We start from the raw sequence: 13005 nt of genomic DNA, 5'->3' as shown, positions 1-13005 counted from the left end.
GAACATGGAATCAATTACTTTTAATTTGGTCATTGAATTTTTCATGCTATACCATGACTGTCAGGAAAACTGCTGGGAGAAAACACATTCATTGCTTTTTAAGAAACAGCGCTAAGAAGGGGAGCAAACATATTAAGAACAGTATGCCATATACGCCAGGTCCCTTGGAACACATGCTGTGCAGATGTTTCTGTGTCAAGCAGCAAGGATGGAACGGCTTCTGGCAGGAACCAAGTGAGAAATGAGGGAGATGATAAGGGATGAGGTCATTTGGTTAATAATATATGTCATCTGAAGATATGCTAACTAAGATGATGTTTGAAGTTGTTTATTTGATTTAGAAACTTAAAAGTCATAGGTGACATTGATAAGAACAATTTTGGTGGATGGGTGGGTCAAACTCCAGATAAATAGAAGTGTATATCTAGCTGAGACATTACTTTATTTTGTTCATTTTATTATTATTACTAGAAGCCCGGTGCAGGAAATTCATGCATGGGTAGGATCCCTAGGCCTGGTCAGATATAAGGGCTGATCTGTGGGGCCACCAGTGGTGTGATCGGGGCCTCTGCTCCCATCCACCTTGGCGGCCCTGGTGCCGCTCACTTGCTGGCCCCGCCCCCCCCCCCCCCCGCCGCCAGTCAGGGGCAGTGGGTGAGGGGCAGTGCGCATCATAGCAACCAGTCATTCGGCTGGTTGTTCACCATTTGGTCGATTTGCATATTGGGGTTTTTTAAAAAAATATATATTTATTGATTTTTTTACAGAGAGGAAGGGAGAGGGATAGAGAGTTAGAAACATCGATGAGAGAGAAACATCGATCAGCTGCCTCCTGCACACTCCCTACTGGGGATGTGCCCGCAACCCAGGCACATGCCCTTGACCAGAATCGAACCCAGGACCCTTCAGTCTGCAGGCCTATGCTCTATCCACTGAGCCAAACCGGTTAGGGCTGCGTATTAGGGTTTTATATAGATAGATTACTATTGCTTTTGCTACTGTTATTCCCATTATCTAAATACTTAGAGTCCTCAGTCTGCACAGGTTCTATGCCACGGGCCTAGCCCCTTTTATTTCAATGCTGTGTTTCTTTTAGCAGCTTGTGTTAATAACTGACATATAATAAACCACACATGTTTAAAGTATACAATTTGGTGTGTTGACATACATGTCCACTCTTGAAATCATCACAATCAAGATAATGAATATATATTCATTGCTTTCTGAAGTTTCCTGTGATCTGTGTTTTCCTGTAGTGTATGGCTACGTAAGTCTCTGCTTGGTCATCTAATGATTGCTCAGAAATTTCCTTAGACTACTTGACCCAACAAGCCTTCTACCCTTTGCGGAGGGGCCGTGTGTGTGTTGAGGTATGCCTTCAACACTTAGGCTGCTCACAACTCTTAGTCTTCACTTCCTGCTGTGCATGACTTTAAGGTGCCTTCTCTGGTCTTCCCTGGGCATGTACACAGCCTTGCACACATAGGCACTTTTCTGGATTACCCAGGAATATATTAGAGCTTTTAGAATCTCTTTATGGTCATTTAGTTCCCCAGGTTTTCTTTTTCCTTTTGGCCAGACTCTTGTTTGTGTCAACGGGTATCATGGCTGCAAGCAGCTGCAGAATCAAACATTTGCCACTGATTGATTTTTTAAACAAACACTCTTGGGATAGCACTTCTTGTGGAGCTCTGAGTCAGGGCAATAACAACACCACTCTGTGAGTGTGACTTTTCCACAGAGCTGCCAATCGGGTCAAATGGTGGCAATGCGCAGGAATGGTACTTTTTGAGGGGCTCCAAACCTGCCTCACTCTTGCAAGCTGCTGGCTTTCATAGCTATTGTGTTTGTAAGGCTGCTGGTTTTCGAGTTTATAGTGGAGCTGGAAAGAGAGGTGGATGAGAGTAGTTTAAATTACAAAGCTACAAATCCCGCTGTTCTGAGATTCAGCTGCCCCTGTTTTTTTGTTTGTTTGTTTTGTTTTATTTTAAAATAAATGTTCTCATTATTGCATCCCTTTGATTTTGAAAATTTTCCAGGCTTTTTGTTACTTTTATGGAGGAGTGAATTTATGGAGACCCACATTCTTGCCATTCCGGAAATCCTGCCTCAAAAGATCAGATTTTGTGTGTTTTGTTTTTTTAATAAGGATATCCAATTTATTGAAAAGGCTATATTTTCTCCACTCAATTTCCTTTGTGCCTTTGTAAAAAATCAGTTGAATGTTTGTGTAATTTATTTCTGAGGTTTCTGTTCAGTGACCTATTCATTTTTATGTCAATACTACACTGTCTTAATTCATATGGTTTTATAATAAATGTTGAATTAAGGCAGTGTAAATCAACTTTGTTCTTTTTAAATATATTTTATTGATTTTTTCAGAGAGGAAGAGAGAGGGACAGAGAGTCAGAAACATTGATCAGCTGCCTCCTGCACACCCCGCACTGGGGATGTGCCCACAACCATGGTACATGCCCTTTACCGGAATCGAACCTGGGACCTTTCAGTCTGCAGGCCGACGCTCTATCCACTGAGCCAAACTGGTTAGGGCAACTTTGTTCTTTTTAAAATCAAAATTATTTTGACTAATTATATATAAATTTTAGAATCAGCTTGTTAATTAGTACAAAAAGTCCTGCTCAGGTATTAATGGGGATTGAGTTGAATATAACCCAATTTGGGGACAACTAACATCTTAATGATATTGAGTGTTCCGATCCATGATAATTTATTTAGATCTTGTTTAGTTTATTTAAGCACTGTTTTATATTTTTCATTGGATAGCTTTGATGCATCTTTTATCAGATTTATCCTTAATATTCTATTCATATATTTTACTGTCATTAGAAAAGGTATTTTTAAAAATTCAGTTTTTAATTGTTCTTAGCTAGTATTTGAAAACCCATTCAATCTTGCATACTCATATTACATTATAATTTACTAATCCTCTCAGCGGTTCTCAACATGTGGGTCGAGACCCCTTTGGTGGTCGAACGACCCTTTCACAGGGGTCGCCTAAGACCATCCTGCATATCAGATATTTACATTACGATTCATAACAGTAGCAACATTACAGTTATGAAGTAGCAACGAAAATAATTTAATGGTTGGGTCACAACATGAGGAACTGTATTTAAAGGGCCAGAAGGTTGAGAACCACTGCTTTAGATCATTTGTAGATTTCTATAGTATATTCCACATAGATGATCATGTTGTCTGCAAATAATGCTATTTTACTTTACCCTTCAATCTGGGTGCCATCTATTTTTTTCTTGACTTAATGTACTAATTAGATCTTCCAGTAAACCAGCGGTTCTCAACCTGTGGGTCACGACCCTTTTGGGGGTCGAACGACCCTTTCACAGGGGTCGCCTAAGACCATCGGAAAACACATATATCATTACATATTGTTTTTGCGATTAATCACTATGCTTTAATTATGTTTAATTTGTAACAATGAAATTGGGTGTCACCACAACATGAGGAACTGTATTAAAGGGTCGCGGCATTAGGAAGGTTGAGAACCACTGCTAAACTATTGAATAGAAGTGATTAGAGTGGACATCCTGACCTCACTCCTAATCTTTCTGTGTATAAAAGCTGTAGGTTTTTCATAGCTGAGAGTTCACCTCTATTCCTAGTTTGCTCATGTAGGATTTTGTCATGTTTTTTTTTTTTTCTGGGTCTATTGAGATGATTATATAGATTTTCTTTTAAACTCTGTTGATATATGGAATTTCATTGATTGATTTTTTTGAATGTGAATCCAACTTTGCATTTCTAGGATGTTATATACATCACAATATATTATTCTTTTTTAATATATTGTAAGATTTAGTTTGATAAACTGTTTTAAAGAAATTTTTTGTCTATGTTTATGATGATTGGCTTATGTTTTCTCTTTTTTTTTTGTAATGTCTTTGTCAGGTTTTAGTATTAGAGTAATGTTGACCTCATAGAGTGAATAGGGACATGTTTCTGCAAGAGTTTGCCTAAAATTTCTTCTATAAATATTCCAGTGACGCTATCTAGGCCCCAAATTTTCTTTGTTGGAAGGTTTTAGCTGCAAATTCATTTTCTTTAGTATCTATAGGGCTATTGAGGTTATTTATTTCTTTTTGAGGGAGCTTTTATAGTCTGTGCCTTTTAAGGAATTTTCTTGTTTCACATAAGTTATTGAATTTATTAGCATACATTTGTTCTTAATATTTCCTTATTACTCCTTTGAGAGATAACCCCTTTCTTTTTTCCTGGTCATTCTGGATGGAGATTTTTATCAATCATATTTTTTGAAAGAACAAGCTTTTAGTATCTGATTTTTCTCTGTTATTTTTTCATTTTCCATTTCATTGATTTTGTTGTTGTTAATCCTCCCCTGAGGATATTTTTTCCATTGATTTTTAGAGAGAGTAGACGGGAGGAAGGGATTGGAGGGGGGATACAGAGGGAGAGAGAGACAGAGAGGAGGGAGGCAGGGAGGGGAGGAGAGGGAGAGAGAGAGAGAGAGAGAGAGAGAGAGAGAGAGAGAGAGAGAAACATCAATGTGAGAGAGACACATCCATTGGTTGCCTCCTGCACATACCCCTACCAGGGCCAGGGATCAACCTGCAGCCCAGGCACATGCCCTTGACGGGGAATCGAATCTGTGACCTTTTGGTGCACAGGTCAACCCTCTAACCCCGAAGCGACACAGCCAGGGCTCACTGATTGTCTGTTGGATTCATGTTATTTCTTTAATCTTCTGCTTACATTGGGTGCATTTTTTTCTAATTTATTGAGTGGAAACTGAAGTCATCAGTCTGAGATCTTTTTCCTTCTATAGGCATTTAGTGCTGTCAGTTTTCCTCTCCCCACTGCTTTCACTGAATATCATCAATTTTGACATGTATTTCCCTTATCATTCAGTCAAAATACCTTCTACGCTCTCTTTTTATTTCTTCTTTGACTCATGGTTATTTAGAAGTGTGTTTTAGTTTTATTTTATTATTTTACAAATAATATTTTTTATGATTGCATTCTGCACACTCTGGAAGTTATGTTCAAATCTGCTGATACTTTATAATTAGGACAGTATGGCTTCCCAGCTAACAGTGTATTTCATATTCATTTAAAATGTCTTGTCAAACATATTGGGAATTCCTAGATAGCTTTTGGTTATTGGTTTCTAATTGAATCCTATTATCACCAGAAAATATACTTTGTCTAATTTGAATCCCTTTAAATACATCAATTATTGGGTGATGAACAAGAATATTGTATATGTTGGTAAAGTTGTTGTGTTAAAAATGTGTATTCTGCTATTGTTGAGTAGGATTTTTTATAAATATCAGTTACACCAAAATTTTTGTTCAAATCTTTTATATCATTACTGATTTATCTAATTGTTCTACTTGTTCTATCAATTATTGTTTGAGTAGGGTATTGGAATCTCTGACTATAATTGTGGGTTTTTCTATTTCTCCTTGTAGTCTAACATTTAAAAAAAATATATTTTATTGATTTCAGAGAGGAAGGAGAAGGAGAGAGACATAGAAACATCCATGATGAGAGAGAATCATTGATTGGCTGTCTCCTACACATCCCATACTGGGGATCACGCCCACAACCTGGGCATGTGCCCTTGACCGGAATTGAACCAGGGGCCCTTCAGTTCACAGGCTGACACTCTATCCACTGAGCCAAACCAGCTAGGACGCAGTCTAATATTTTTGCTTCAAGTATTTTGAAGCATTGTTAGTAGCTTAGTAAACATTTAGGATTACTATGTACTTCTTGATGAATGACTTCTTTATCATAATGAAATGACCTTTTTTATCCCTGTTAATAATCTTTACTGTAAAATCTAATTTGGTTGTTATCAATGTAACAACCATGTAAACTTTCTTTTGATTAGTGTTAACCTGGTGTGGGCCCCCACCATTTTTTTTTTACTTGAAATGTATTTGTATCTTTCTATTTAAAGTGTGTGTAAGCATGATGGCATGTGTGTATGCATGTATGTGTGTACATCTGTGCTAGGCAGCATACAGTTGGATTCTTCTCACCTTATCTAATCTGACCACCTCTGCCTTTCAATTGGGATGTTTAGGCCATTAATATTTTAAAATATCATTATTAATACATTTGGATTTAATTTCAGGATCATATTTTAGTTTCTATTTGTCCCATCAATTCTTTTATTTTTTCTTTTTTTGCTGGCTTTTGGATTGATTGAGAATTTTCATGATTCATTTTATCTCCTGTGTTGGCTTATACTAAGTAACTGTTTTTGTTTTAAGTAGGTGCTATTGGAGCCCTGGCCAGTGTGGCTCAGTTGGTTGGAGCATTAGCCCGTGCACCAGAAGGTGGCGGGTTCATTCCCGGTCAGAGCACATTCCCAGGTTATGGGTTCGATCCTTGGTCAGGGTGCAGGAGGCAACTGCTTGATGTTTCACATCTATGTCTCTCTTTCTCTCTCTCTCTCTCTCTCCCCCCTCCCCATCTCCCCTCTTCCTCTCCCTGAAATTAATAATAAAAAAATAAGTGCTCTCAGCCTTCTGGTATCCATCTTTAATTATTACTGTTTACCTTTAAGTAATACTATGCCATTTCACACAGAGTATAAGAAACGTAAGGCAGTATACTTCCATTCTAGAACTTAGCCCCATTGTTCCCAGGCCTTTTACAGCTTTATCCTATATAATAAAGATGCAATATGCAAATAGTTGTTATTCCGTGAAGTGTAATGACCGACCACGTAGAACAGGGTCACGGATCAGCAAGAGGGTGGGCAGTGAGCTACAAGCGGGTGGTGGAGAGCTACAGGAGGGGGCAGGGCAGCAAGCTATGAGGGGGGGTGCGGGGGAAGGGGGTCAGGGGGAGCTACAGGAGAGCGGGGCAGTGGGCGGAGAGCTACTGGAGGGCGGCAGCGAGCTACTGGCAAGCTACTGGCGCACAGATTCATGTGCAGGGCTACTAATATATTATAAATCTTACTATACACTATTGGTTTTGCTTTAAACATGCAGTTATTTTAAAGGAGATCTAAAGAGTAAGAAAAATCCTATATAATAAAGAGCTAATATGCTAATGGTCAGGACGCCCTCACATGTAACAACCCATCAGCAGGAGGCTGCGTGCACCTGTGTGGTGCGGCAGTTGCTCAGAGACGGGGCGGAAGCAGGGAGGCACCCGGAGGAGGCAAGACCAGCCCGAGGTGACTCACAGGACTGAGGGCGGGCCTTGAAGCAGCCAGACAAGGCCAGAGGGGTTGGGGGCGGGGCCAGGCCCGCTTGAGCTCTGGGTGGAGAGGTTAGGGTGTCAAAGTGGGGCGTGGGTAGGCAGGGCTTCGTGATTTTATGCACCGTGTCAGTAGTTATTTTATAATTACCCATATAGTAAACATTTCTAGTGTGTTTACTCCTTTGTGTAGATTCATTTTTATCCAATGTTATTTTCTTTATCTCCAAAGGACTTCTTATACTTTCCTGATAGTGTAGGTCTGGGGATGAATTTTTACAGCTTTTATAAATACACAAAAAAGTTTTATTTTGTCTTTATTTTTGAAAAATATTTCCACTGAGTATAACTTCTAGGTTGACTTTTTATCTTTCAGTATTTATCTTTATGCCACTTTCTTCTGGCTTGTATTTTTTCTGGCAAGAAGGCTGCATTACTTTTTCTTTGTTTGGTGGAGTTTTCTTCATGCTGCTTTTGCCTGGGTTTCATTGTGATATTAGAGTCTGTGAGCTCCTCATTTTCATCAAATCTTGAAAGATTTCAACCTGTGTGACTTCAAATACTCTTCTGTTTCACGCACCTTTCCTCTGCCTCAGGGATTCCTATGTCATGTACTGAGGTTGTCCAGCAGCTAAACACTGCCCTGTTAATGTTGTTCTTTTCTCTTTCTCTCTATGTTTAATTTTGAATAGTTTCTAATGCCGTGTCTTAAAAGTCACTAAGCTTTTCTTCTGCAATGTCAAATCTGCCATTAATCACATCCAGCGAGTTTTTTTAAGTCAACATTGTAGTTTTTATTTCTAGAAATTTGATTTAAGTTTTTTAAAAACAACTCTCACATCTCTTCTCAACAGGTTTGATCTAGTATCTCGAACAAGCAAAACACAATAGTAATAATTATTTTAATTTTCTATTTATTCTATCACCTCTGTCATTTCTGGGTCAGTAGTGATTATTTTCTCTGCATTATTGGTTATATTATCCTGCTTCTCTGCATGCTTAGTAATTTTTTAATAGATGATAGACATTGTTATTTCCACCATTCTGGTTGCTGGATATTTTTGTATTATGAAAAATGTTCTTGAGTTTGCTCTATTATAGGTTTATTATTGAAAATGGGTGATCATTTCAGATCTTGCTTTTAAACTTTATTAGTTATGATCAGAAAAAGTTTTATTCGAGGCCTGATTTTCCCCATGTACAGAGTCAAAACCCTTCTGGATATTTTACCTGATGCCCCATGATTATTGAGGTTTTCCATTCCAGCTGTAAACAGCAACTATTTCCAGAATTGTGTGTGGGTTAGGTATTATTTACTTTAATCCTTTTGGCAATTCTCACTCTGACCTTGGGTGGTTTTTCTTATATAACTTAAACTAATCAATACTCAGCTGAAAACTTGAGGGAGACTCTCTGTACGTCAGCAAAGTGCTTGCTCACTTCCTCTCCCACTCGCTCTCCGTGTGCAGGGCTGACCTGTTGGTGCTCTGCCCTGCACACATTTGGTTTACTTGGATTCCCAGCTCCATTTCCTCACTCAGAGAACTTGAGACTTTGCCTAACTTTCCTCCTTGCAACGCCACGGTCCTGGTCTCTCTAGGCAGCAATTGAGAAGATTCTAGGGCTTCCCTCCTTTGACTCCCACCTTTCTGATATTTCTATTTTTATGTTCAATGTCTTGAACATTATTGTTTCATAAACATTGCCCATTTTTCAGTTGTTCAGGTAGGAGGGTAAATCCACTCCCTTGTACTCCATCTTGTACTGAAGCATCTCTCTCACCTGCTACATTTTCACCCATTTTTAGATGACTCAAGAGGGGATGAGAGGTTACATAACTTGCTCAAGGGCACTCAGGTAGTAAGTAATACAACTGAATTTGGATATAAATATTTCAGACTTCCAAGATAACGGTGTTAATCATAAGGCTGGTAAATATTTAATATGCATTAATGTATTGAGTAATTGATACATTTATATGTAGATATTATATTAAGAGACATTGACAGATTTCATCTAGAATTTGCTTCCCTTTCTCCCTTTTAAAGGTAAATGTGAGGAACGTACAGGACCAATAATTTTAGTTTCTTCTGCTTATGAAATTGCTGTTCGTTCCTGTCCTCTTGACCCAAATGAAAACAAAGGCTCTATAAATTGGTATAAAAATGACAGCAACACAGCTATATCTATGGAAAGAGGCTCCAGGATTCATCAGTACAAAGATAAGCTTTGGTTTGTTCCCGCTAAGGTCGAGGATTCAGGGCTTTACTATTGCACAGTGAGGTAAGGAAGAAGTTACTTTGATATAGACCTGTGTTCTGTGTACCTACAATAGTTAAGACAGAAATGCCCTTTAATAATGATTGATTCACTTATTTTGATTTATTTTAGAAATTCAACTTACTGCCTCAAGATTGAAGTAACTGCAAAGTTTGTACAACATGAACCTGACTTGTGTTACAGTGCACAAGTTATATACCCACAGAAACTAATTATTGCAGGAAATGGACAACTTGTGTGTCCTTATTTGGATTATTTTAAGGATGAAAACAATGAGTTACCCAAAATAGAGTGGGATAAGGTAATGTCTTAATATATATATTAGTAGTAGTAGTAGTATTTAAATCTTTATTGTTGAAAGTATTACATAGGCCCTCCTTCCCCCCATTAACTTCTTCCAGCCACTCCTGTCCCCGCCCGCCCCCCCTCCCCGCCCCAGGCCCTCACCACCCCATGCATACATACATACAAGTTCATTGGTTGATCTCTTTCCACCCACCCTCCCTGCCTTCTCTCTGAGGTTCAACAGTTTGTTCATGCTTCTATGTCTCACGTAATGTTATATTAAATATAGTATTTTACTTTTCCAGCAAATAAAATAGTTTTCTTTCATAGACAGTATGTTGAATATGCAAAGTACATTTTCATTTGGCATATCATTTACTTTTGAGTAGTGGAACTTAATAGGATATTTGAAAAAAGTTGTAAGACTACATATATTTAATTTGCAGCCTTACTAAAAGCTTACTTTCTGTTATTTTTCTTAAGAAGATATAGTTGAAGAAGAGTATAGTAAGATTAAAAGAAGTTTAAAGATAAGGCAGTATAAATTTAGGGTTTTTAAGAGATAACTATTTATTTTTTAAAAAGTATTCTTTTTTTGTTTATTTGTTAATCCTCACCCAAGGATACATTTAAAAAATATTTTTTTTATTGATTTCAGTGAGGAAGGGAGAGGAAGAGAGAGATAGAAACATTAATGATGAGAGAGAAACATTGATTGGCTGCCTCCTGCATGCCCCACACTGGGGATCAAGCCTGCAACCCGGGCATGTGCCCTGACCAGCAGTCGAATGGTGACCTCCTGGTTTATAGGTCGACACTCAGCCACTGAGCCATGCCAGCTGAGCACCCAAGGATATTTTTTCTATAGATTTTTATAGAGAGTGGAAGGTGGGAGGGTGAGAGAGAGAAACATCAATGTGAGAAAGACACATCCATTGTTGCCTTCCGCACACACCCCAGCTGGGGCCAAGGATCGAATTTGCAACCCAGGTACATGTCCTTGACTGGGAGTCAAACCTGCAGCTCTTTGGTACATGGGCCCGTGCTCTAACCATTGAGTGACACAGGCCAGGGCACAAAATTTATTCTTTTGTGTTTTATTAAAATATCAAGTGGTCCTTAAATAACTTAATAGTTTCTATTATTTAATCCTCACTGGAGGATATGTTTTTATTGATTTGAGAGAGAGAAACATTAATAGGTTGACTCCTGTACACACCCCAATCGGGAATTCAACCCACAACCTGGGGTTTAGCCCTGACCGAGGATTGAACCGCCACCTTCCGGTGTACGGGAGGATGCGCCAAACAACTGAGCCACAGCGCCCAGGGCAGGAGTTTCTGTAACTGTCTTAGAAGAGATTGGCTAGCACTCCATGGAAACTATCAGTTTGCTACCTTTGATCTGCCGAGCTTGTTAGGGCTTCCTTGGGGAATCATGCTGTGCAGGGTAAGAAACACAAAGTCAATAATATCTGTGAAGAAAGGAAGTGCAGCATCACAGACAAGCTATCTAGTGTGAGCATTCTTTCCTCCACTGTGTTTTTCTTTATTTCCAAATAAATTTGTTTTCAAAGTGCAAGGCTCATAGGTGTAAGCATTTAATATCCTAGGAGTATAATTGCCACAAAAATCACATTAAAATTTGTTATGCAAGGAATCTTTCTTTTCATATATATGTATATATGTGTGTGTGTGTGTGTGTGTGTGTGTGTATGAGTACATATTTGTATGTATATGTGTAAAAATATATATAAAATATAATATACATATTTCATACGTATAAAACATTTGCTGATATGGAAAAGTGGAATGTTTCCTCCTGGCAGACTGGAGAAAGTTATCAATTGGTTTTCATTACTTCCTTCCTGTTGCTCTATCTAGGACTGCAAACCTCTACTTCTTGACGATGCAAACTTCATTGGAGAATCAAATAAACTCATCATCATGAATGTGACTGAAGCGCATAAAGGGAAATACACTTGCCGCGCATCCTACACGCTCCTGGGAAAGCAGTATCGCATCAGCCGGGTGATCGAGCTTTTAACTCTTGGTGAGTCACAGCTCTGTCTTAAGACTTCCCACCTGGGAAGGCCCAGGGATCAGGATTCTACTATCATCTGCATGTCCACGGAGGAGCTAAAGCCATGAGAAGCTGGATGACTTGCCAAAAGTCACCTGGTTTTAACTTTTGTTGCTAAATACTGTGTAAGGCTTCCCTCCTGCTTCAGACGAAGTGCTAATTAAACAGACTTTATGAGCCGGGTTTCCATCTGACCGAGGAGGCTCATTCTTTGGGATGGCTGATGATAGTTCTTTCTGAGAGCTCCATAAATCGTATATGATAACGGTTACTCGCGGGGGTTTGGAAGTTAAAGGGGTCTCTACTGCTAATCATGCTGGGACAGGCACAGGAGGGCGTGTCCCAGGGCAGGGACCCAGACCGCCTGACTTACAGCGGAGCTTTCTTACTGCCATCATACTTTCTTTTTTCAAAGTTTATTATTTTGTTGAATCAGAATTAATTCCTACTAGTATCAGTGAATCATCGTTTTCAACAGTCACAACCATCTTGAGCTTTGAGCAGCCTCCCTCTGGTCGTTGTGTAGCTCTGGTTTGTTCTTCCTGACTTGTAGCAACCAGACCAGCAGACATATTCTTCCTCTCCTTTTCTGATCCCTTGTGTAGACATAATGTACTTAATCAGGGGTGAGGTCATTTTTAAATATTCTTCTAAAGGAAGATTCAAAACTATTTATTGAGCATCTACTACGTGCCAGGAACTGTTAGCAAACCAAAGAGACAGGATCCTGCCTTATGGAGCTGGCATTTAAGTTCATAGTTTCTCAGGGTTGGCCACAGGTTACCCCTTGAAGCCAATCTTTTTGTAAATAACAGTCAGGTTAATTTCTGGAGCTACTTACTATTTTTATCCTGTTTTAATAAGTTATGCCAAATTACTTGACATTCTACTCTTGTAAAATTAGTAAAGGCCCTGTGTATAAGCAGGTCCAGCATCGAAGGCCCTCTGGGGAGTGATGCTCCACCAGGGAAGTACCAGCCCCCTTCTCGTCCTGATTGGCTCTAGGAGAGCCATTGTCTGCAGCTGGGGCCTGTGTTGCCTGTGGTTTTGTGTAGCCCAAGCTGCTGGGCTCAGAGGGCGCAGGCTTTGGAGCGGGTTGTCATGATTTGGCTGTGGCCTTATTGCTGGCTCCCTCTTTCA

General features: G+C 39.2%; 1 protein-coding gene across 7 annotated transcripts in view; it reads left to right on the top strand.

Annotated features, from left to right (window-relative positions):
• The window catches only part of IL1R1 (interleukin 1 receptor type 1), a 67901-nt gene that overhangs the window by 43092 nt on the left and 11804 nt on the right, over positions 1–13005 (top strand). For 6 of the 7 annotated variants that reach the window (XM_070429776.1, XM_070429778.1, XM_070429777.1 and 3 more), the window contains 3 exons: positions 9267–9501; positions 9610–9799; positions 11667–11835. In XM_070429776.1, the coding sequence (XP_070285877.1) occupies positions 9267–9501; positions 9610–9799; positions 11667–11835 (594 nt within the window). The remainder of the gene's footprint in view (positions 1–9266; positions 9502–9609; positions 9800–11666; positions 11836–13005) is intronic. The other variant, XM_070429782.1, reaches the window with a different exon arrangement.

Source organism: Myotis yumanensis, unplaced genomic scaffold (genome assembly GCF_028538775.1).
Source record: "Myotis yumanensis isolate MYYU_CA2020_CCGP unplaced genomic scaffold, mMyoYum1.0.hap1 SCAF_11, whole genome shotgun sequence".
In the NCBI taxonomy this organism is placed as follows: domain Eukaryota; kingdom Metazoa; phylum Chordata; class Mammalia; order Chiroptera; family Vespertilionidae; genus Myotis; species Myotis yumanensis.
Note: the sequence above shows the minus strand (reverse complement) of the source record. Positions and strands in the feature narration are given on the sequence as shown.